The 26,069-nt window shown below is 46.3% G+C and overlaps 1 protein-coding gene across 1 annotated transcript in view; it reads left to right on the top strand.

Annotated features, from left to right (window-relative positions):
• Positions 1-26,069, top strand: part of slc25a26 (solute carrier family 25 member 26) — a 64,462-nt gene that overhangs the window by 14,119 nt on the left and 24,274 nt on the right. The window contains exons 4-5 of the mRNA XM_056272971.1: positions 1,750-1,854; positions 2,092-2,139. Coding sequence (XP_056128946.1) covers positions 1,750-1,854; positions 2,092-2,139 — 153 coding nt within the window. The remainder of the gene's footprint in view (positions 1-1,749; positions 1,855-2,091; positions 2,140-26,069) is intronic.

Below are 26,069 nucleotides of genomic sequence, written 5' to 3'. Positions count from 1 at the left end.
TTTACTGAACTTTCCGTGTGTCAAGGGGGGCACCAGCCGATGGGCATCTGGTCGGCGGAAGGAAGTCTTGGCGGGGGGGGGGGGGCAGTTCTCCAGTCGCTCCGTGAGATTGCTTGCAGTTTAGCCGGCATTTCTGCTCCGTTTCGGGTTAAAATGGGAATTCTAAGTTGCCAGATGTCCCTTCCTGCTTGCCCTCTGGGAGCTGGATTTATGAATCATAAATACTCTGCCTGCCTTGAATAGCTGTTGGCACTCTGTATTTTTGTTGACATATGAAGGTTGGGGGTTGAACTTGTGGCTGAGAGCGGTGGTTTACAGAGTCATTCATATCGGCCACTGTCTGCGTTGATGGTAATGTGTGTGTGTGTTTGCCGTGTTTATGTGCGAATGTGCTTTGAGAACAGATGTACAGTCAACCTCACGGCACTCTGATCCTTTCGTCTGTCGCTTAGGTGTCATGTCGGGTGTATGACCATTGTGCTGTGCCAGCTCGTTAACTGGCCTGCTGGCAAACTCAAACCCTGGTTGACTCGTTAGTTCTCGGTGGTTGCTGCCCTTGGGCCACGCCAGGTCATGTCACGTCTGTTTGTCACCTGGTGTGAACACAGGCTAGCATACTGTACACCACCAAGCCTACTCATTACTGAGGGAATTTTTTTTCTTTCCCCTTTTTCTCCCCAATTGTACTTGGCCAATTACCCCACTCTTCCGAGCTGTCCCGGTCGCCGCTCCACCCCCTCTGCCGATCCGGGGAGGGCTGCAGACTACCACATGCCTCCTCCAATACATGTGGAGTCACCAGCCGCTTCTTTCTACCCGACAGTGAGGAGTTTCGCCAGGGTGACGTAGCATGTGGGAGGATCACGCTATTCCCCCCGGTCCCCCCCACCCCCGTACAGGCTCCCCAGCTGACCAGAGGACGCGCTAGTGCAGTGGCCAGGACACGCATCCACATCCGGTTTCCCACCCGCAGACACAGCCAATTGTGTCTATAGGGACGCCCAACCAAGCTGGAGGTAACACGGGGATTCAAACCGGTGATCCCCGTGTTGGTAGGCAACTGAATAGACCGCCACGCTATCCGGACGCCCCACTGGGGGATGTTTTTAAGCTTATTCCAACATTTCTATGTTGTTTCGCAGAACAAAAAGATAGGCAGTGACGTGGTGCAGGGGTCTTGAAATCTTAACTATATGATTATGTGGTACTCAGCCCACTATGGGACACTCAGAATACTGCAAGTCCCAGGGTTTCTTGACATCAGTGTGTGTCCTCTGTAAGGAGGAGATGTGGTGTTTGTTTGTGTATGCCTGAATTTCTCTCTGTGGTGCTGAGAGATGCTTAGATGGCTGCATCATGACTAGATGGATCTCATGTGGGAATAGATTAGGGCAGTGGTTTACAATCTGATACTCGGGGAACACAAGCGCCACCGCTGGTTTTCCACTATGCCAGGTACTTAATTATATTTGGCTGATGTGCTGTCAGATATTCCAGACATGAAATCAGGGTTTATTTTAAATCAGACCTTGAAACAACACAAGCTACAAATCGAGGACCACAGGCTGAGGGGATGGGGTGGAAGACTCCACCAACCTTCAGCATTAAACGCTATCAGGTTACTGATATACGATGACATGCAATGATAAATATGACCTCTGCTATGATGCAAAGCAGGTGGAACAGAGACTACATGTTGGATGTTTACAGTTTTAATGTGTAAAAGAAAAAAATTGATCTGTCCTTCAGGTGGCATGTCTGATCCGCGTGCCCACAGAGGTGGTGAAACAGAGAACCCAGGCGTCGCCGTCCTCCAGCACCTACCAGATGCTGCTCGCGACACTCACAGAAGAGGTACGCCACAGTGTGCACACTCACTTTGCTCCCTCCAAACCTGTTGTCGCATGAACAACACATACCTGACGTGTTTAGTGGTTAAAAGAGGGGCTAAATGACCTTCTTTGTCAAGGTGACTTTTGAGTGTGTGTGTGTGTGTGTGTGTGTGTGTGTGTGTGTGTGTGTGTGTGTGTGTGTGTGTGTGTGTGTGTGTGTGTGTGTTGTTTTCCATAATTGTATCTCTTCTCTGTGCAGGGTGTCCGAGGGTTGTATAGAGGATTCAGGAGCACGGTTATCAGAGAGGTAGGATTCTTTCTTTCTTTCTTTCTTTCTGTTTTTCTTTTTCATTCTTTCATTTGTTTGTTTGTTCCTTCATTCTTACTTTCTGTTTCTTTCTTTTTCTTTGTCTTTCTTCATTTCTGTCTTTGTCTTTCTTTCTTTCTTTCTTTCTTTCTTTCTTTCTTTCTTTCTTTCTTTCTTTCTTTCTTTCTTTCTTTCGTTCTCTCTCTCTCTCTCTCTCTCTCTCTCTCTCTCTCTCTCTCTCTCTCTCTCTCTCTCTCTCTCTCTCTCTCTCTCTCTCTCTCGCTTTCTCTCTCGCTTTCTCTCTCGCTTTCCCTCCACAGAGACTGATTATACTTAATTCAGAGATCTCTGTATAATTCTGTCCAGAAGCCTGCCAGACCTGTTGCCATGGCTCTGGCTCCATGCGGTGGCAGCGGCTTAAAGATTCAAGTGATTTGAGCACATCTCACGCGTACTGTAAAAATCATTTTCATGAGCTCATACCGAAAACAATTACGTGGCTCCTCGAAGACTATGTAGTGAATTCTTTTTGATGGACTCGAGGAATATTGAGGCTTTCCGTTATTCTGATTGAAGGCATTTTAATTTCTCCCGGGCTCTGGCTGAGGGTGCAGATATATTGATGTATGGGCGCTTTTTTCCCCCCTCACTTTCATCTCATTTAATTACTTGGGCAAGATCAGCTGCCTCCTATTGGACCTACATCTGATTAATTAATGCAATTAGTGATGTTATAAATGCAAAACAAAACAAGGATGAATGAGCATTGAGTTACTCTCCCTTGATGGTGCTCACCTTTTTGTAATGAAATGGTCGCTTTAGCTCTTTGATTCATGATCTGCTGTTTAATTGCACCTGCAGTGCATGATAATACCCAATAATTCTTGTCTTCAGTTCTGCAGATCTCTGTTATAATTATCAGAGCACCCCCCCCCCCGCTTTTACCGAATTGATAGGGAAAATGGGAAGGGGAGGGGGTATACGAAGGTGACACTTGTCTTTCTATCCTTTTTTTGTTTTTGTTTTTTTGGTCGGGGAGTGAGGGTGTAATCTCGTCCCCCACCGCTGTGTTAGGCTGTACTTATTTTCTGCCTCACTAAACCGATGTTATTCACCTGAATTCCATCTGGACAGCCGGGGAAAAAAGGACAACAAGACAGCGTGATTTCTCCGAGGGGCTCTGAATAAATGAATACATTTAGAAGCCTCGGAGCTGCCTGTATGCATACTTAGGCCGGCAGATGATATATAGCGGCAGCGGCAGAGTTTTGGTTGGGTGTGGGAACGACCAGGGTCCTCCGCGGAGGCTGACTTTGACGTGTGTCAAGAAGGTAATTCATTTCTCCACACCCCCACCGCTATCTGTCTATCTCCCCACCTTTGGGTAAGCAACCCTGTCAAGATAAGTTTATGCATGTTGTGTGGCCTCCCCCCGCTGCCCCCTTCACTGGCCCACTAATTGGGGACTTCCCCGTTCTGTATATTCATTAGGCAGCCTTCATAAGACATCTCTGATGAGCCAGATATTTTTTGTTTTTTTTGATTTTGAGATTTTGAGATACCTTATTGATCCCCGTGGGGAAATTTTGCTCTGCATTTGACCCATCCTGGCTGTGTAGCTAGGAGCAGTGGGCGGCCGCCGTGCAGCGCCCGGGGACCAGCTGCAGTTCGTCTTGCCATGCCTCAGTCAGGGGCACACACAGGAGTATTAACCCTAACATGCATGTCTTTTTGATGGTGGGGGAAACCGGAGCACCCGGAGAAAACCCACCGCACACACAGGGAGAACATGCAAACTCCACACTTAGGACAACCTAGGATGACCCCCAAGGTTGGACAACCTCAGGGTCATCCCAGGTGAGGTTCGACCTTCCTGCTGTGAGGTGACAACGCTAACCACTGGGCCACCGTGCCATGTATATGGAAGAGTACCATATACGCCACCGTGTATATGGAAGAGGAGACACCAGAGAGGAGGAGAGGTTGGACAAAACTATACGTAGTCAGTTATCTCTACTGACTAGAATGCAATCCTCTTTAATATAGCATCACCCAATATTTTGCCGCACTGGTATGACCCAGATCGATGTTGCTATTTATCTGCAGTTCATTTAATTGGCAAAGATTAGCAAGGCTTGCTTTCAAACTCTGCTTTAGATTATTGACTAAAGGGTGTTAACAATCCCCTTTTGCCTTTGCACCACTTTAATCTTTCCTACACTGTAGCCTCTCCTTTAAAGAAACTAGCAAGTTCTCTGCTAAGTCGGTATTTCTCAGGTTTCGACTGGGTAGAGCATGAAATTTAAAAAAAAATCAATGTGTTGAATAAAGCAGCTCTGTGAAAAATAACTTTATCCCCCCTTGAATATACATAGAGGCAAACAATTAACATCAATAAGGCCTTGTTTGAAAACTTGGTTTGGAAAGTCCATGAAAACATTTGTCTCAAGTCCGAGGTCATGTGGTCTTTCCATTTAGCCCCAGATCAATATTTAATAAGTAAAGCATTCACAGGCATTCATTGAATGCAAATGTATTTAGGTAACATCTTTTTGGTTGTATCAACACCCACGAATTGACATATGGTGGTATTTGTTATTTTGCAACATTACCCAGGTTTGAGCTGTACTTATATTTTCTCATTTTGATAGTACTACTTTATACCACTAGATGGCATAATAAGCTTTGCACTCACAGCAAGGATAACTTTTTTTCCCCCAATCCATCTCGCTTCTTTTTCCTGTCATCCTTCCCCCTGCTTCCCCCCCCCTTCTCTGTCCCCCTTCTCTGTCCCATCTCCAGAAACCCAATTTATGACTTTTATGAGCCTCAATCACCTCACTGAAAATGATTTTGATACTTTTTTTCTTTTTCTTTCTTTCTCTTTTTTTTTTGATGGAGTGCTTCATACTATTAGGCTCCAAGATGGTCAGATATGATCTAGGATTTGGTCTTGATTGCAGTCATTTGCAGTTTGAGTAATGAGCCTGAGTCAGGTTATTAGATAGCAATTTAGTCATTTGATGGTACTGGTGTAGTGGAGAATAAGGAGTAAGTGAAACTGGCAGTCTCTGACATGGTGGATTCATGCACCTGTTAAATCCTCTTATCGATTATAACAGAAACAAATGCCACTCTTACTTTCTCTGTGTATCCCATTTTGTTTACCCTTAAATTATCCCCCCCCCCCCGACTTCTCCAAAAAAATTTTCCCTCAATTCTCGGTGGTCTTAATCAGTCTTGTTGCTTCTCTGTCTTAACAGCCTGGGTTTGGTAAACCAAGACACAAGATCTGGCAACTTCAGATAGTGTTTATGGAACATCTCTCCATCAGGCCTTCTACCCACCCCATCTCTGCTTCCCCTCTGGACCCCCCCCCCCACCACCACCACTGTCCAACTCAGAAACAGAGATTACTGCCCTTTGCCAACTCTCTCTCTCTCTCTCTCTCTCTCTCTCTCTCTCTCTCTCTCTCTCTCTCTCTCTCTCTCTCTCTCTCTCTCTCTCTTTTCTTGCTCATTCTTCCTCACTCCCTCCAAGGCCCTTTGGCCCCTCATGGCCCCAGACTAACCTCCACGCCAATTTGTTTGAATTCTCTTGTTGTTTACCTTTCTGCTCAGCCTCAGTCACACTGAATTTTGCTGCCAAAAACGAGAACAATGTGCACAAGCTTTTGGTAGTCCACAAAAGGTTTGCACATTCGTTCGTCATCTCCGGGTCAGATTGTTTTGTTTGACTGGGTCCATATGCACCAAGAAGGGTGCTCTATTTCCTTCAGTTCTGATGACTGCAGTGTTGAGTTTGAACCACTCAGCCGGCTTACAACAGAACAGCGCTGACTGCTCCGTAGCCGTTTTTTTTTCTTTCTTTTTTTTAAAGAACCACATTTTGCTGTGACGTGCGCGCAGATGGGAAAGGTGAGCGGAATCATTCTCATATCCTGTCTGGCTGTGCACTGATCCATAGAGATTCATGTTTATCCACCCTCACATGACTTGAACAGAGCAGAGGAGCACAGCAAGGGAGGACATACACGGAGAGGGGCAGCGGGGGGATAAAAAGTGTTTATTTTCTTTCACATATGTGAAGGCAGGATTTGCAGGGCACGTGTAAAGGAACCGAGGCTTCCTCCTGCGTTGTGTTTAGAGTTGGACCTCTGTTTGGGAGCTACCATTTGCCTCCCATAACCAGACGGTTGACCAGAGTTTTTCGAAATGTCCTTGATATACCTTCCAAACTTTTAACCTGACAAGTACACGTTTATTGAAGATGTCATGAGAGTATCTTTGGGGGCAAAAATTTTGATTTTGAATAAAGAAACGGTTCAGTCATCTACTACTACTACTACTACTACTACTACTACTACTACTACTACTTTCGGCTGTTCCTGTTAGGGGTCGCTGCAGCGGATCATCCATTTCCATCTCTTCCTCTGCGTCTTCCTCTGTCACACCAGCCACCTGCCTTTGGCCTTCCTATTTTCCTCTTCCCCGGCAGCTCCATATTCAGCATCCTTCTCCCAATATACCCAGCATCTCTCCTCCACACATGTCTAAACCATCTCAATCTTGTCTCACTTGCTTTGTCTCCAAACCATCCAAGCTGAGCTGTCCCTCGAACATACTCATTCCTAATCCTGTCCTTCTTCGTCACTCCCAATGAAAATCTTAGCATCTTCAGCTCTGCCACTTCCAGCTCCACGTCCTGTCTTTTTGTCAGTGTCACTGTCTCCAGAACATACAACATAGCTGGTCTCACAAACATCTTGTAAACCTTCCCTTTAACTCTTGTTGGTACCCTTCTGTTGCAAATCACTCCTGACATTCTTCTCCACCCACTCCATCCTGCCTGCACTCTCTTCTTCACCTCTCTACTGCACTCCTCGTTACTTTGTACAGTTGACCCCAAGTATTTAAACTCATATGCCTTCGTCACCTCTACTCCTTGCATCCTCACCATTCCGCTGTCCTCCCTCTCATTCATGCATAGGTATTCCGTCTTGCTCCTACTGACTTTCATTCCTCTTCTCTCCAGTGCATACCTCCACCTCTCCAGGCTCTCCTCCACCTGCAACCTACTTTTGCTACACATCACAATGTCATCCGCAAACATCATAGTCCACCGAGACTCCTGCCTGATCTCTTCCGTCAACTTGTCCATCACCAATGCAAGCAAGAAAGGGCTCAGAGCCGATCCTTGATGTAATCCCACCTCCACCTTGAGCCCATCTGTCATTCCAACCGCACACCTCACCACTGTCACACTTCCCTCATACATATGCTGCACCACTCCTACATACTTCTCTGCAACTCCCGACTTCCTCATACAATACCACACCTCCTCTCTCGGCACCCTGTCATATGCTTTCTCTAAATCCACAAAGACACAATGTAACTCCTTCTGGCCTTCTCTATACTTCTCCATCAACATTCTATAAGCAAACATCACATCTGTGGTGCTCTTTCATGTGTTCAATCATGCAGTGAAGAAAATGAAAAATGGTACATAACAGAATTGTTTCACTTAGACTGGGCCTTTTCCCATTTTGCCTTGTCCTGTTTACCGTCGTTTTTACCCAGAATGCAGTGGTACAAGATGGAACAAAATATTCTTATCAGGCTCTACATGTCAGTAGATATGCTTCTTATCCCCCCCGCTTTTTTTTTTATCCCCAGTGTTATCCGGCCAATTACCCCCCCTCTCTTCTGAGCCGTCCCGGTCGCTGCTCCACTGATCCGGGGAGGGCTGCAGACTACCACATGCCTCCTCCGATACATGTGGAGTCTCCAGCCGCTTCTTTTCCCCCGACAGTTAGGAGTTTCGCCAGGGGTTGTAGCACATGGGGGGGATCAAGCTATTCCCCCCAGTTCCCCCTCCCCCCTGAACAGGCACCCCAACTGACCAGGGGAGGCGCTAGTACACCGACCATGACACATACCCATATCCGGCTTCCCACCAGCAGACACGGCCAATTGTGTCTGTGGGAACATCCGACCAAGCTGGAGGTAACACGGGGATTCGAACCGGCGATCCCCGTGTTGGTAGGCAACGGCATAGACCGCTACACTACCTGGATGTGTAGATACACTGCTTGACATTTTGAAATTCAAGCAGTTGCTGTTATTCCTTTTTAGTGATGCAAGTGAGTGTGTTGACAAATTCTGCTACTGGTATTCGCTTTATTTGTTTTCGAATGAACGACCCAAGCCAATTAAACCTCTCGTGTGACATGATGTGGAAGTGTGTATGTGTGAGTAACGGAGAGAAATCTGGAAAACATGAGAGAGGAACTAGAGGAGAAATAGCCTCAGGGCTTCAAGTTCTCTCTATGCCGAATTTCCAGCGTATGGCCATTTTACCTCACGCGAAAAGCGGACAGCAGTTTTTGGTGTGAGTTCGGGGTTAGATTCACCAGTTAACCTCTGCATCTGAAGAGTTTTCATTCCCATTGCAGCGAGAGCCACTCCAGGTGGGGCTCTGTCGGGGCTGTGTTTTATCCAATCATGCACCCCTTCAAGGCACTATTTCACAATATCCAATGTTCTGCGAGCAGGGCAGTTTTTCATCTAATCGGGAATAACTGAAGAAATCATTGTATGGCAGCAGCAGCACGAAAGAGCTTTGTCACCACAGAAAACCTCTAACAACCCCTTCCCCGGAAGGTTATTTCAGGCATTGATTTTCCTTTATTTTCTGCTTCAGCTCCTGAAACTGACTTAAACATTGTCATGGTTGTTTTTCGGCTGCTTCCACTGTGATGGGAACCTTTGGTCGGAGACCGTTTAAATTCTAGTGGGGGAGAGTTCACTCCATCTGTTTAGAATAGGACAGTTTGAAACGCTACGATGACAGCACTGACATCACAAGACTGCACAAAGTCATGCTGTCAGCAAAACTGGCCAGTTCAAAGCACCTTTGTCTGCGTATCCTAAAGAAAATCTTCCAATCACATGTTCAGATTCACAGTCTCGATACCTTTATTTACAACAGATCGCACACAAATTATAAAGACTTTTGAGACTGTGACAGCACATATGTGCAAGAGGCTAAGTGGAAATAAGACTTTTTTTTTATTTTGGATTTTTTTTTCTCCCTTTTTCTCCCCAATTGTACTTGGCCAATTACCCCACTCTTCCGAGCTGTCCTGGTCGCTGCTCCACCCCCTCTGCCGATCCGGGAGGGCTGCAGACTACCACATGCCTCCTGTGATACATGTGGAGTCCCCAGCCGCTTCTTTTCACCCGGCAGTGAGGAGTTTTGCCAGGAGGATGTAGCGCTTGGGAGGATCACGGCATCCCCCCCCTGAACAGGCGCCCCGACTGACCAGAGAAGGCGCTAGTGCAGCGACCAGGACACATACCCACATCCGGCTTCTCACCTGCAGACACGGCCAATTGTGTCTGTGAGGACGCCCGACCAAGCTGGAGGTACCACGGGGATTCGAACCGGCGATCCCCGTGTTGGTAGGCAAGGGAATAGACTGCTACGTTACCCGGATGCCCCGAAATAAGACCTTTTTGTGTGAAAATGGCATCCTTCGGAACAAACTTTAATGCACCATGTTGTGTACAGTTTGCCAATGTACCTAAAAATGAAATGAAAAAGACGTGTCAGAACTTAGGATATAGAAGACTCCGCAGACAGGGGTTTAGTCTTGTTGGTCGAGAACTTACCCCAGCATTTCCAAGATGGCGGCCCCGTGAGCCAGCTTCTCCTATAGAGGTTTGGCCTTTTGTTACCACGAACTCTGCAGTTCTTGCAAAACGTCTACCCCTTTTGTGTTAGGGCCTCTTTTTGGGTCTGTTTTGATCTTTCACCCTATTCAGGCAAGGCTTGTTGGGGCTCAATTACTTGATGAGAGGATTACCATTTGATCTGGGACATCAAATTAGAAGAACTTTCACTAGGTAAGGAGGGTTCAGTCCTCTGCGGTACTCTCATCTAGTTCAGATAACTGATGTCATGAACATCGAACATCCAAGTTGCAAAACCTCTTCCAAACGGTTTTTTTCTTCTTCTTTTAATCTCTCATAAATCAACAGGAATTCTAAGGGCAGCCAAGATTAGCTAAAAGGAGAGCTCTGCTTGATATGTCTTCTTATTTTGATTTGTAACAGAGACAAGATATTCAATTCTTGATGAAACTGTATTACTCTACCCACTTGAATTATGGGTTTATTGTTTGTCAATGGTGATCTCATTGAGAACGTTTACAGGCTGAGCAGGCCATTGTTAGAAGAACAATGGCCTCCCTTTGCCACAGACTGCAAAGGATTGCTCTCCATCACTGTATGGTCTCTATCATTTTACCGCACATGTCACACAGGGATTAATGGTTTACTCCCTCTGCCACTCTGAATGACAGATGGTAGGCTTCTGTTCACAATGACTGGCTGTACCTGTGATTCCCATTGTGCGTTTGTGTGTGCATGCTTTTCACAATGACCGGCTGTACCTGTGATTCCCATTGTGCGTTTGTGTGTGCATGCTTTGTGTGCGACCCTACCTCTTTTTTTCTACATGTCTCATCATGTGTCCACGTCCACGTGTCCCATGGACCTACTGCACACATGCACACACTCCATCTGGGACAGCTCTTGGCAGGAGCTTCCTCATGGTGTCAGCCTTCAATCTGAGAGTAGAGCTTCTCAACCCTCTCAAGATCAATAAAGGCTTTTATTGATGACTTACACAGCCCTTTCGGGTTGGGTGAGTTAGCTGCCATGCAGGCGGGCAACCATATGCACTTTTTGCTCAGCATTTTTGCAGGCTTTGGCAGGGGGACAGTGTGTTGCTTGTTGTGCTTCCCTTCCGAGGATGATACATTGGGAAGCCATGCCACTGAGACCCATGGATCACACACTTGAATGGAGCATGTGTGTCTCCAGTGAGTATTTCAATAAACTCATAAATCTATCATCAGAAGCTTAATTCGTAATACAGGTAAAGTGTGTGTGTGTGTGTGTGTGTGTGTGTGTGTGTGTGTGTGTGTGTGTGTGTGTGTGTGTGTGTGTGTGTGTGTGTGTGTGTGTGTGTGTGTGTGTGTGTATGTGTGTGTGTGTGTGTGTGTGTGTGTGTTTGTGTGTGTGTGTGTGTCCATCCATATATATGTGTGTCTCCCTGTGTTTTTGCAAACTAAAGGTGATTTTCATTTTATTTTGTGAAACGGTTTCTTGGGAAATGGAGACAGCTATTTTTGACAGCTCTAATGTGCTTGCACCTTTTCTTTCAGTATGTGTGTGTGTGTTTGCTGGTGTATATCCATGTATGCATGCATTTATGCAAGCACGGATGCAACAGGCGATGGCGGCCATGTTAATAAGCGAATCTGTCCAGGTCTTGGGCCAATGTTTGTTTCCCACAATTTTCTGCATGTTTGCCTCAATCCAAGCAGAAAATCGTCAGGACTGCACATGTGTTTTCAATAACATCCATGTCTGCCTGGCCCAAGAACAAGAAGGGGCTCGGGGGTGTGGTATTTAAGGGGGAAGAAGTTCTGAAAAAGAGGGACACAAGATGAGATTGAGTCAAATGTGTTCGGGGAAGATCATGATAAAAAAGTTATATCATTGAACACTCACACGGGTTGGTGTGCCAGTACAGAACAGATGGAGAACGGTGCACCATCGGCAAACCTGACAGTTGGATCTCTACTATTTATATCCAGTGTGTGTGTGTGTGTGTGTGTGTGTGTGTGTGTGTGTGTGTGTGTGTGTAAGACTGATACTGCTCGACTATCACGTCACCTCAGTTGCCTACTCACTATGATATCCATCTCAATCGGCAAGCCCATGATTTAAGAATGACGTATAATGACATACAGTGGACCTAATACCATGTAATTGTGTAAGAATAAATAAACCCACATGAGTGTTATTCACCCACACGAGCTCCAACTCTCTTAACAGTTCACTCTTATTCTGACCTAATGATGGCGATGCCATAAAATGAGAAAGAGCGGCGGGGAAAGATAAATCAGTGTTGAGCTGTAGCCAGACGTGGGGAACTGCCCTGTTATTAGAGGTTAACCTCGCTCTTCTTTAACAGCACCCAGGCTTTCATGTGAGGAGACATTGCACATTGCTCCTCTTCTTCCCCGTGCTCATCCTCATCCCTCCGTACTGCTGTCAGTAAGCATGACACACTACTTTCTGTAGAGTTTCAAACAAGTTTCAAATCAATATAAAGTATATCTCTTTTTTTCCTTTAAATTGGAAGTGGAATCCTCCTCAAAGTCCTGCAGCTATCAGAACTGAAAGGATTCTTGGCTCAGATGCCGAATCACATTTTTCAAATGCGTTTTGCCTTGTTAGATTATTCTAAAGCTGGGAAATTTTTCCACTATCTAAGTGCCCTCCTTCCAGGCAGTAACATGAGGCCCCCAAGAAGCACCTGCTTAAGCCCCCAAGATCTGCCCCGGTCCCTGTTGTCATCTCGCTGGTGGTGCTTACCTACCGCCAACATCTGGAGCAATCCACTCGTGTGTCAGGGGGTCATAGTCTGATGTCACTGCTCCATGTCCAATGGAAACAAGAAATAAATTGTGTCACTTTCACCCGTAAGTGTTCACCTCACTCAACCACAAAGTAGAGGTTAGGGGTTCAAGCCAATTCGATTTTTTTCTCTCTCTCACTTATCTAGATTCATGACAGCCCAAAGAGAAGTGCTCATTTACTTTTGCCACGGGGAAGAAATAATTCTCCCCTTGTCTTCTAATGGCGTCTCCTCATTTACTCCTGTGGTTAAGATTTAGGTTTTTGGACTAGATTTAGCAAGGCAGATGGTGAGACATTTTCAAGAGGCCATTGTTTAACATTACTGTAAGGACGGAGGTGGCATTTGTTGAATGCGGTAGACCTCTGACACGTGTGACTGTGTCTGATCTGACCAGGGTTAACTTGCTCTAATTTAGGCAGCAATAGCAACACTTCTCTAATGTTTTGGGTTCATCTCTGGCAGCCTTTAGTGATTGATCAGGTCCATATATGGTTGTGTCGATTCATCCGTGTGTGTGTGTGTGTGTGTGTGTGTGTGTGTGTGTGTTCTAGCTTGCCCTGCCACTGCCAATATATACACTCCTCTTACTGAAATGCTGCTGTTATTTCCAGCTGTGCTGCTGCTCTGCTTATCTGATTTCCAGCTGATAAGAACTGTGTGCGTGTGTGCGTGCGTGTGTGTGTTTGTGTGCACGCATGTGTGTGCATATGCACACGAGAAAGAGAGAGAGAGAGAGAGAGAGAGAGAGAGAGAGAGAGAGAGAGAGAGAGAGAGAGAGAGAGAGAGAGATGGAGACATTTTTGTGTGAGAGTGAGCAAAACATTTCAGTTGGCCTGCAGGCAGTGATTGGTTAGCTGGAATGACTCTGGTCTGTGTTTTATTGCTCTGGGCACAGCTCCCAGAGAACACTATGTGCGTGCGTGTGTGTGCATGTCTGGCATGTGCATTTTCATACGTGCATGTGGAGAAGTGTCCGGCTGGAGATACCTAGCCTTCACACCAGTTCTAGATCCCCTGATTCACTCGATTTTGTCTTCCAGTGCGACAACTGATAGTGCCACTGAAGCCATCGGTTGAACATTCATAAGCTGCATAAGCTGAGTCTCAACTATTCTTTACTCCACCGGTTGGTCACGCTTAGCCAAATTAGCCAAATTCTGACACTTGTCCGCTGATTAAGAATTCCTGCCTCGGCCACAGCTATTTGCCCCTTTGCTCAGGCCCACAATAGCACCTTCTTTCCCAATCCTTTCCCTCTGCCCTCGTCTCTGACTTTCAAACCAGCTTCAGGCTTTGCCAGATCCAACGGCAGTTATAGATCTCTTCCTGTCAGCAGCTAATTGGTTGACCCGCAGGGCATCCTGTGTCATAGCACACCACCATTCATTGGCTAATGTGCACAGTGCCACTGATGTCATCCGTCACTGGCCATGACAGATACTAATGGTCATATTTTTTTGTAATTGTGCAAGAATAGAGCTATCTTTTGTCAATAAATCCTGCAAGAATTATGCCTACCTTGCAGCATGATTTCCTATTTCCTGTGTTAAAGGACTAAAATGTAAAGGAGACATGCAGCACCGCCACACAGGGTTGAATGCTGAGATTAGTCCACTTGTGTCCGCTCACACACTTAAAATCCATTTATTGTGCGCGATGTTTTTACTGTGCTGAAAGTTGCAATCAGACCGGCTTGTCTTCTTTTGACTCCATTACACTTAGCCGTGTTATATGTGTTAAATGTTCTTTCTTCACCTGCTTCTTTCATTAGCAGCAGGCTACACCTCCACACGCTTCATTAACAGTCGGGGTGCTTCAGTCAAACACAGGTGTCTGTTGATATGGGAGTGTGTGTGTGTTTTTCCTTTTGTTCTCTTCCCTTTCCCTGCTCTGCTGTATGAAGCATCCATCTTGAGGCAGCACGCCGATGGTGGTGTAGGTAGTGAGGAAAAAAAATAGGCACAACGCAAATATTATCCAGAGTTTCTGGGAAGCATTTCTCTCATGTCGATGGAATTGCGCTCTTGAACGTTTGCCAGCGTGCCGACTCCAGAGCCCCCCCCTCTGTTTTACCCCCCTTTTCTTTTTTCTCCTTTCTCTCGTTTCCCTTCTTTCTATCCATCTTTCTCGCACACAACTCATTCTCTTTCCCCGACACCTCAGAACAAGTCTTAATTTGTCCTGAATATTATTACCTTGCTCTGACAGTCACCGGGCTACAGGGCTTATAGGCAGTCAGCTGTGGTTTCGTTGGCTATTGGGAGATGCGTTGGCTCAAGCTTCCCTAGTTTGGTTTGTTTGAGCCTATGCACCCAACACATGCACGCACGCACGCACGCACGCACGCACGCACGCACGCACGCACGCACGCACGCACGCACGCACGCACGCACACACACACACACACACACACACACACACACAAACGCAGAGCTGCATGTTGGCTTTCAAATCTGTCAGGTGGTTCTTCAGCAAGTGCATTCACACTTGTTCTGGTTTGCACAGTGCCGGGGGAAAGGCTGGAGTGAGTGATTGCTCGTCGCTCAGGGCTGAACGCTCCTCATAGTTCCAAGGTATGGGCCTTAAAGGGACACGTGCCAAAGCCAAGGGATGCACAAGCATGCTTCGTCCATAAAACACCCTGCTCCGTGGCAGATTTAGGCTTTGAGGTGCAGCACTGAGGAATGGATGAAGGTGTGCTTTGTATGTGTTCTAGCTTCAGTTTGGATAGGAGTATGATTTGTGTTACGGACGCTTGAGGAGAGTGTATCTATATCTGCGAGCACGCATGCCTGTGTGAACCTGTTTGTGTGTACTTGCACACCTTGCGCTTGTCTAAACAAGAGATTTTGTGTCTATGTGTTTGTGTGCATGTGCCTGTGTCTGTAGGTGTGTGTTTGGACTGTGAGAGCAGATGGGGGTCTGTTTTGTGTAAGAGGGAAAGCAGGTCTTGACTTCCACTAACCAGCACTCTGCAACCACTGAGAGAGAAGTAATGTAAGACAGCCTCTCTCTCTCTCTCTTTCTCTCGCTCGCCCCTGACCCCCCCCCCCCACCGCCGCCGCCCTCCCAGGCTTCTCTTATGAAGTGTGAGGCCAAACACAGGCCCTCAGTGCAGGATCAGGCTCCCTCTATCGATTGACTTTATTTATGTGTTTGTTTATTTATTTAAAAGGCCCCAAACCTCTCTGTCCCTGAGGTGTACTTACGTACCTCTCGCTCGCGCTCTCTTACACAAGCAGACGGGACGTGCACGTGAACACACATTCAAGTACCTCTTGGATCAATGCCTTCCTATGTTTGGCCGGGCAAGGCCAGGAAATGACTTTTTGGGTCATTTAAGTAGTGCAGCGTCACTCTTTTTACACATGTCGTCATGGCCACAGCTAGGTGCGATAATAGCTCATACATGTACCGGGGCATGCACACGTGATGTGGCAAAAGAGGATTGCGGCATCAGTCAGCAACTAGAAAACAGTCAGCAGCCACCCTCTCGCCAGAGCAGTACATTTTCCATCTGCTCAGTAGGTTATTGCAAACTAATTTGGCCATTTATATGTTTTAAAGGCATATTCTTTGCTGCCATTGTTGTACAGTAATCAGAAATAGACCAGCCAGGGCTCAGGGGGATTACTGTCGGCCAAAACCTGCAACTCTGTCGGAGCACTGGGCATTACAACATGCTTTCTTATGATTTGATTGTCATAAATCATTAAATTACCACAAACCAGCAACTTGCATGTGTGTGTGTGTGTGTGTGTGTGTGTGTGTGTGTTCACTTGCGCTTGCATGTGTGTTTGCGTACATGTGTGCAGCAATGTGTGTCTGTCCACACCATAATGCATGGGTGAATAGATTTTTGAGCTCAGATGATTTACAGATATTTTCCACATTTATCTCTTTGTGTGTGTGTGTGTGTGTGTGTGTGTGTGTGTGTGTGTGTGTGTGTGTGCGCTCTTTTGTGCACCTTGCATCTATAGTTTGCATAATTATGTGTGGGTGCATTTTTTATGACACACCCCCTCCCCTCCCCAAGTGACTTGTTATGATTAAGTTTGATGCGTTGGCACGGTAACCAGTAGAGGTGTCCAACACCACCTGCCTAGCTGAAATGATTTATGGATCTATCAAGCTAAAACAAATTAAAAACTGATTTCTATCTCTGTTTGCAATGAGCTTGTCACCATAGTCAATTCTGTCATACTCAAGTGACTTATGACAGATGGTGTGTGTGTGTGTGTGTGTGTGTGTGTGTGTGTGTGTGTGTGTGTGTGTGTGTGTGTGTGACTTTAGCAAATCGATCCAACTTGCAGACCCACTGCATTAGCATGTAATGAATGTAGACTTAGACTTGAGACTATGCTCTGCATCATCAGCTGGTCCTCATCCTGCGTAGTGTGTGTGTGTGTGTGTGTGTGTGTGTGTGTGTGTGATGGTGCCCTTTAGTGACCCCCTTTTCTAAATAAGACTGCTGCTGAACAAATTACCATCTGACTCCAATTCCCTTCTCTTCTCTTCTCTTCTCTTCTCTTCTCTTCTCTTCTCTTCTCTTCTCTTCTCTTCTCTTCTCTTCTCTTCTCTTCTCTTCTCTTCTCTTCTCTTCTCTTCTCTTCTCTTCTCTTCTCTTCTCTTCTCTTCTCTTCTCTTCTGTCTTTCGAACACCTCACGGAAACGCAAAGGAAATATTTCTCACTCCCATGTGCCTCCCAGGTCCTCTCCACGCTTCTATTTCTTATGCGGAAGCGTATGAGACACTTTTGAACTCTTCTGTCTTTTTTTTTCTTTCTTTCATTGCTTCTCATCCAGAGACCCATAGCGGCTAAAACTCCAGTGACTGGCCTGCTCTCTTTTCTTTCCTCCGCTCATCCGCTGCCATGAACACAGCTGCCAACATGCTGCCGGCAATTCACCCCCCCGCCCCCCCAACGTCCTGCTGTGGGACCTCTTCCTCTCCTTAATATCCTTCGTCTCATTTCTTTTCGTTGTGCGGAGATCCTAAAACCTCTCTCGCGATTCTTCTCCAGTTGCCTGTACCGCGTTTCAATGGCTCATAGCTCATTAATCCGCCGCTTTCGCGGTCCAACACCGGGTCTCCGGGGCATGCTTCAACACTCCAGACAGAACATCAGAGTCTGTGACAGAGACAGAAAGATTGAGAAATTGCGATCCAATTGCGAAATGAAGGCGTTCAAGAGTGTGTTATGGAGCTAATGTTCTGAAGAGGAAAAAACAAGTGGAAGTAAAAAAAAAAAAGAAAAGTTCTGTGACAACTTGCATGCAGCCTGGCCAGCCGACAGTTATTTGAGCTTGGGATTTCATAACATGGCAATACTACACAAGAACACATTCTTAATTGAGATTAAGGGTATGAGAAAAATATGGTACAAATATGTTCATAATTATAGTGGAGAATGCCCTCGAGGCTGTTGCTAACTGTGCTTTGGGGACTCATGAGCAGCAGCATGACTGGAATGCATTTATAACCAATAGCATCGCCGTATTCGAACCACTTGTTGATTGACTCACTGTTTCACTAATACCTCATTTTGTGCTTAGAGGACGGGATGGGTAGAATACTGATAAACGGTACTTGAGTATAAGTAGAATTGCTTCATGGAAAAAGTAAAAATCCCCTTCATGGGAATGACGGGAGTAGCTTGTAAAAAAAAAGGAGACACAGGCACGAGTTACATTTTTAAAGTGATGTCAAAATTGTTTGAAGATTTCATTCCTGACCAAATTAAAACAAACAGTGGTCTTAAAGACTGAATCCAGTGAACTGACTGCCACGTTTTATTTATTTCAATGTTATCACTAATATCATTCAAATATTGTTTTCAAATTTGCATTTTGCATGTAACCATGAAGCTATTCCTTCTCACATGGTAGATTAACTGACACTGGAAATATGATAAACAGTGAGTGAGCCCTCTGGGTAAGTTTGATGGGATGTGTGATTATTCATTATCGACAACAGCTGGGAGGCTGTCTGTACAAGGTGGATTGGTTGAAAGCATAGTGCAAATTAATCCGGTGCTGCTTGCATAGGTTTTTGCATAAAAGATAAAATGTTGAGAGCGTCCGGGTAGCGTAACGGCCTATTCCGTTGGCTACCAACACAGAGATTGCCGGTTCGATTCCCCGCTTTACCTCCAGCTTGGTCAGGCGTCCCTGCAGACACAATTGGCCATGTCTGCAGGTGGGAAGCTGGATGTGGGCATGTGTCCTGGTCACTGCACTAGCGCCTCCTCTGGTGAGTCGGGGACAGCTGTTTGGGGGGGGGGGGACTGGGCCGCACAGCGTGATCTTCCCACACGCTACGTCCCCCTGGCGAAACTCCTCACTGTCAGGTGAAAAGAAGCGGCTGGCGACTCCACATGTATCGGAGGAGGCATGTGGTAGTCTGCAGCCCTCCCTGGATCGGCAGAAGGGGTGGAGCAGCGACCGGGACGGCTCAAAAGAGTAGGGTAATTGGCCAAGTACAATTGGGGGGATGCCAATGGTTGTGATGGCAATAAAATCAGGATGACATGATCTTCAGATTCCCCAACCCAAACCTGGTTTATAGTGTTGTGACTGTACGGCCACTCCCCCCACTCACTGTCTGCAGGCAGAGAGGACCAACAAAAGATGACTTCTAAGAGTGTTTCTGAAACATTAGCATTACCATGTTATGGACTTTTCTGGATGAAAGACTTACATAGTATAAAGTCTAGACTTGAGAATGAATCTTTCACTAGTTGTTTTATGGTCTAAAGCCCCACTGGCTATTCTTGGTTATTCCCTTGCTTGGTTTTGATATGTGTATTTCTGACTGCAGATAGCTTAATGGCCGCACTAAAAAGCAAGCGCTTCAGATAGGGAGGGGGACACATATCTCGTTATATCTCATTCACACTTACTCCTTTAAACAGCTGCAATAAAAATGTGAATTTGATAAAACTTGGATGTGTTTACAGTGAAACATTGTGAATACAGCCAGTTATAAGTAATGTCAAGACAAAATAGCCATGGGTCATACTGATATGTATTCCCTCAGGTTAAAGGTGGAGTTTACACGGGGACTGTCACCATCACCGTTTCATTCGCCATCTCGTTAATCTCCCGAAGAATCTGTCAGAAAAGACGAATAATGCCTCATCCGTGGAAGTGGCTGTCTTATAGCTGCCTATTCATCTGCCTGTTCTTTCGTTTTCTCCCTCTTTTTTTTGTACTCCCTCTCTGTTACTCCATCTCTCTTCTCTTTGTCCTTTTCCCTCCAAATACTCATCAGCATGCATAGGCTGCAGTATGACCTATTAAAAGCCATTTGTCAAATTGCAGCCAACTGTTTTCACTACAATCAGGCTCAATGTGAATATATTTTGACATGTGTTTTTCCTGCCCTCCGTTGAGCGCCTAAAGACCTGTGACAGCCCGAAGCCTCTCCGAATTCTAATACAGTTGGCGTTATTACAGCTGGCACGTACATGCACACACCCTCACACACACACACAAACACACACGGGGACTAGAGGCTCTTAAGTACTGTCAGCAATATGACACAGCAGACACAATCTCCATATTGTGATGATATAGTACCTGACAGTCATGGCAAGTGGCACTGTCACCGTTGATCATGCACAAACATGTCAGCCAACAAATAACCCCAGCCTTCAGAAACACACATGCACAGAAATGTTATTATGAAAGCCGCCGTGTTCGTGCAAAAAGAAAATGCCAGCATGCGCGCAGTACAGCGTCTTGAAGACACGGAATGCACACACTCGGCTTGGACAGGTCTGCAGGTCTTTGTGAGCAGTGGCCATGTGTTCCTGGTGGTCATGCTGTCCCCGGAGGCTGGTCGGGGTGACACAGATGTTTCGTTGGCAGAGAAGCAGATGCTTCTGAGCTGTCGTGGAATGAAGAGTTGTCCCTTTCAAGCCAGGGAGAATGGTGGAGAAGGAAGAGAAAAGAAATGGCTCGACAGAAAAGACGTTGATAGATAGGGTAATGAAAGGAGAGCTTTACGAGGGCAAAATAGGATAGGTTGAACACAAGCACCACAAGCAAGGGGCAAGGGCAAGACCCTGGTACCAGCATTGGAAAGAATTCTGGCAAGTAACAGACCGCCGCTTTAAAGGGAAACGTCACCGTTTTCAACTTGTCTCCATATATCGGTCCTCAGTAATGCTCAATATAGACAGACACCATCGGTCTAGTCACTCTCTGTCAGTGGAGAGCACTGTAGGTAGAGGTAGAAAATGTACCTCCCAGTTTTGTCATCGGCAGGGATATCAATCTCATTGGCAATTCAAACCCCTTCTCTTCCCCAACTCTGTCACACCTCCAAGGGGAGGGAACAAGGTACTGTGAGTAGGAGCCCATTGTCAACCCGGAAGAGTTGCTATTGTTAAACATTTGATTACAAACTCGATCATTTATGTCATGGTGATTTTAAAAAGTCTTCTTCTTCTCTCGGCTGCTCCCTTTAGGGGTCGCCACAGCGGATCATCCATTTCCATCTCTTCCTGTCCTCTGCATCTTCCTCTGTCATGCCAGCCACCTGCATGTCCTCCCTCACCACATCCATAAACCTCCTCTTTGGCCTTCCTCTTTTCCTATTCCCAGGCAGCTCCATATTCAGCATCCTTCTCCCAATATACCCAGCATCTCTCCTCCACACATGTCCAAGCCGTCTCAATCTTGCCTCTCTTGCTTTGTCTCCAAACCGTCCAACCTGAGCTGTCCCTCTAATATACTCGTTCCTAATCCTGTCCTTCTTCGTCACTCCCAACGAAAATCTTGGTACCTTCAACTCTGCCACCTCCAGCTCCTCCTCCTGTCTTTTTCGTCAGTGCCACCGTGTCCAAACCATACAACATAGCTGGTCTCATAACCATCTTGTAAACCTTCCCTCTCACTCTTGTTGGTGCCCTTCTGTCACAACTCACTCCTGACACTCTTCTCCACCCACTCCACCCTGCCTGCACTCTCTTCTTCACTTCTCTCCTGTACTCCCCGTTACTTTGAACAGTTGATTTATGATCTGCATATTTGATTTGGCAAAGGTTTTATGCCGGATGCCCTTCCTGACGTAACCCTCCCCATTTATCCGGGCATGGGACCGGCAATAAGAATGCACTGGCTTGTGCGTCCCCGGTGGCTGGGTTATGGCGATTTTAAAAGGTGAAATACAAATAGCATTGGATATTGAGGGAACGGCTAAATCTTGTCAGAACTTGACTGTAAGCAGAAAAATGGCATTTTCTTGGCAAATATTGTGTGCATTTGATTCTTTTCTTTTATTTTCTTTTTTGGTTCTACAAATTCAGGTAACAGTTCAAAATTGACTTAACCTCGACAATAATTATGGTGAAATTTCCCTTTAACAGACATTTTGTTGGGTAGGGCCAGCTGAATGTTTAGGGGTTTTTTTGTATTCATGCCCAAAAGAAACAGAGAAAAAGAAGGAAAATGTAGGTGAAATAAACTCAGCCTAGCTGTGGGAGGGAGGGGGAAGGGTAATGTAAATGACACTGGGAGGTAGCTGTGCTGACAGTGGAGCGGGACAACTGACAGGTAGCGCGATGGTGAGGTTGTATTTGCTACAGATGAGAAATGAGAGGATTCAATTGGACATGTTGTCAGTTTAAGTGGCGAGTAAAAGATTTCAACATGTTTCGGTTTTTGCCAGGCATCCTCATTGTACACCCCCGATTCCACATTTCTGGAACTGATCTCATCGTGTGCCTCTGTTTCTTGTTTTTCTGTACAGTATGTCCATTGATGGATCATGTTTTCAAACCTCAACAATGTAGTAATGTGTTGGGTGTGGTTTTTTGATTTATTTTTCTCTTCTTTGGGTTTTGCTGTGATTGGGCTGCCCATATAGCCATGGGAACATACTGCTGTGCAGAGGCTGGGGTTGAGCGAGCTTGTAAACTTGACAGTCGACAGAAAGCCTCAATTCTTTTCAATGGCTATTAACGTCGCTGCCATGCCTTCGAGGGACAGCGTGCTAAAATCTTCAAATATGCCGATTCCCCCCCCCCCTTTTTTTCTCCCAGTTGTATCCGGCCAATTACCCCACTCTTCCGAGCCATCCCAGTCGCTGCTCCACCCCCCCTGCAGACAACCTCATGCCTCCTCCGATACATGTGCTGTCGCCAGCCGCTTCATTTCACCTGACAGTGAGGAGTTTCGCCAGGGGGACGTAGTGCGTGGGAGAATCACGCTACCCCCCACCCCCACCCAGTCCCCCTACCCCCCAAACAGGTGCCCCGACCAACCAGAGGAGGCACTAGTACAGCGACCAGGACACATACCCACATCCGACTTCCCACCCACAGACATGGCCAATTGTGTCATTGGGGATGCCCGACCAAGCCGGAGATAAAAATATGCCGGTTTCTAGAGTTTTCGTTTACCCACTGCATTTTTGGTGACAGCTACCATCTCCGATTTAGGCTCCTTTGCCCACCAACCTGCAAATCTGCTTAGGTTTTCTCTCTCTGTTTGACTTGGAGCCTGAGCTCCTCATGGCATGGCATTAGGGAGGTGTTTGTTTGTGGAACATAATGTTCTGATAATGTGGCCGGGATGCTTTTCACAGTCAATGAACACCTCTCACTCCCGCCATGCTTGTTGGGTTTTATAAAGGCTTCAGTTGTTTTGGGTTGCCATAAAGACACCGCCATGTGTGCACACGCGCACAGACACACAGACACACACACACACACACACACACACACACACACACACACAGACACACACACACACACACACACACACACACACACAGACACACACACACACACACACACACACACAAAATGAATGTTTTACAAAGCTGAATATGCCATGTGAGCTGTGGCATTACACGAGGCAGGGGAGCTAGACGGTGTCAGCACTCCTGTTGAGCGATGGGCTTTTTATGCTGCTTAGCTGTGTGCAAGTTGAGCGTACGTAGTAATGCAATACATGTGCCCTGCACATTTGGGGCGTACCCTTTTTAACACCGGGATATCAAAAGGATTGCTGTGGTGTTGGAGGAAAAATTATGGACAAGCAACAGAAGGTGAGAGAGCCATGACTAACACCTGTAGCTTTATCATTTTTCTTTCTCCTAGTTCCCCCTCTTCCCAAATACTCTTTCAGCCCTATTTAAATTATTTATAGTGCATGGTCTAAAGCATGGTGCAAGTGCACTTAAGGCGGGTCCAAATCCACGTTTGCTAGTTAAACAGTACATAATCTGGGTGCAAAGTAAGACGCAAAGGGGTCGTACTTAGTCTCTTAAAGAGGTCATATCATGCTCATTCCAGCTCTGTATTATTTTTTTTTATATTCTGGAGCTCCACTAGAGTAGCTTTGCATATTTCACAGTGAAAAAAAAAAGATCCTTATTTATCTTATACTGACCCTTTATGTAGCCTCTCAGTTCGTCCGCTGGGTGAAACAAGCCGTTTTAGCTGTCATTTTAAGGCCCACCTCCCTAAAAGCCCACTGCTTTCTTCGGATTGACCAACTTCCGGAAGCCTGCCAATGGGTGGGACTCAGCCATACGCGCACCGCCTCTTGCCGGTTTCCCTGTCAAGATCTGTTTTCCCTTTGCCAGAGATCCATACACCACCAGGATGCTTAACCTCAACCTCAACCTAACCCTGACCTAACCCAAAGCTTAACCCTAACCCTTACCTTAACTGACAGCTATCCTGGCTTCCATGTGAACACTTTCTTCTGGCTAGAGGGAAACACATCTTAATGGGGAAACAGAGTTCAATACAACACCGGTATAGGAGGTTCACTAAGCAAACTGAACCTACTAAGTAACATAGTTTTTCATTCTTGATTGGAAATAGCAACTTCTCAAATCCCTCCGTACATGTTAGAGGCTGAATACAGTTGGCCAAATTCAACAAGTAGGAGAAATGAGGGGCGTCCGGGTGGTGTGGTGGTCTATTCCATTACCTACCAACATGGCGATCGCTGGTTCAAATCCCTGTGTTTTCTCCAGCTTGGTCAGGCGCCCCTACAGAAACACCATGTCTGTGGGTGGGAATTCGGATGTGGGAATGTGTCCTGGTCGCCGCACTAGCGCCTCCTCTGGTTGGTTGGGACGCCTGTTCGGGGGGGGGAACTGGGGGGAATAGCGTGATCCTCCCACACGCTGTGTCCCCCTGGTGAAACTCCTCTCTGTCAGGTGAAAAGAAGCGGTTGGCGACTCCACATGTATTGGAGGAGGCATGTGATAGTCTGCAGCCCTCTCCAGATCAGCAGAGGGGGTGGAGCAGCGACCAGGGCTGGCTCAGAGGAGTGGGGTAATTGGCCAAGTACAATTGGGGTGGAAAAAAAAGGAGGGAAAGTTTTTAAAATAAAAAGTAGGAGAAACGGGAATGGTTTTCTGCTAAGGGGACGGATCTGCCCATGTGCGAAGTGAAAGTCGATCCGTCTCTGATCCGTTTTCGATAGGCTCTTTCATTTGATGAGTCTTGACAGACACGCTCAGCCTGACGGGTCATTTAAATGCCTATGTATTACCACAATTGGCAGAATAATTAGCCAATTTCATACCTCATCACTGCGCTTAGCCAATTCTGATAAAGATAATAAGTATTTTTACATTTATTTTTTTGAATATCGTGACGCACACAATAATAAAATTTCACATTGTAATGTTTTTTGTTGTAATCTTTTGCATGTTTGTGCGCTGCTGCATGTCACTGTGTGTGTAACCAGCAGAATGTACACACGTTGTGTACCCGCCTATGTACGCCCATCTTACTGTCTGTGTCTGCAGCTGTCCATGTGCGCATTCGCTCGGGAGTATATTCGAGCCGTAATACGCCCGTAAAATAACAGTAAAATACTGCGCCATTGACTTGAGACCAGGTTTTTGTCGGTCAGTGGCACAATGGCTTCCCACTGCCTCAAGATAGCAACAATACGCCTGATCACACCTCATTGTAAGACCAACGTGCCCATGGGTGCTCAGATGGGTGCAAGCACATTTGCTATTTAAACAACATGGGTGCTGGATGGGAAAATGACAATTGCGTCCATTGGAAACAAGCAAAGACACTTGCGACTCTCTTTGCTCCGGGTATAATTTAAAGTAGGTCTAAGTTAAGTGATTTACCACACCTGCACTCTCGATTCACTCACATACATAGGTTTAAGGATGAAGTAAATAGGTTTTAGTTTTTGATAGGAGGAGGATTGCCCTTAAATCTTTGATTCTGCAGATCAGGGATGGGCGACATGACCCAGAAAGGGCTGGTATAGGTGCAGGTCTTTGCTCCAACCAAACAGTTACACACCTGATTCTACTAGTCAACCAATAGTCTTTGCTAACTACCTTGGTTTGTAGACTCAGGTGTGCAACTGCTTGGTTGGAACAGAGACCTGCACCCACACCGGCCCTTTCTGGGTCATGTCGTCCATCCCTGCTG

This window comes from Lampris incognitus, chromosome 2 (genome assembly GCF_029633865.1).
Source record: "Lampris incognitus isolate fLamInc1 chromosome 2, fLamInc1.hap2, whole genome shotgun sequence".
Taxonomy (NCBI): Eukaryota; Metazoa; Chordata; class Actinopteri; order Lampriformes; family Lampridae; genus Lampris; species Lampris incognitus.
The sequence above is the reverse complement of the archived record's forward strand: the minus strand, read 5'-3'. Positions and strand labels throughout refer to the sequence as shown.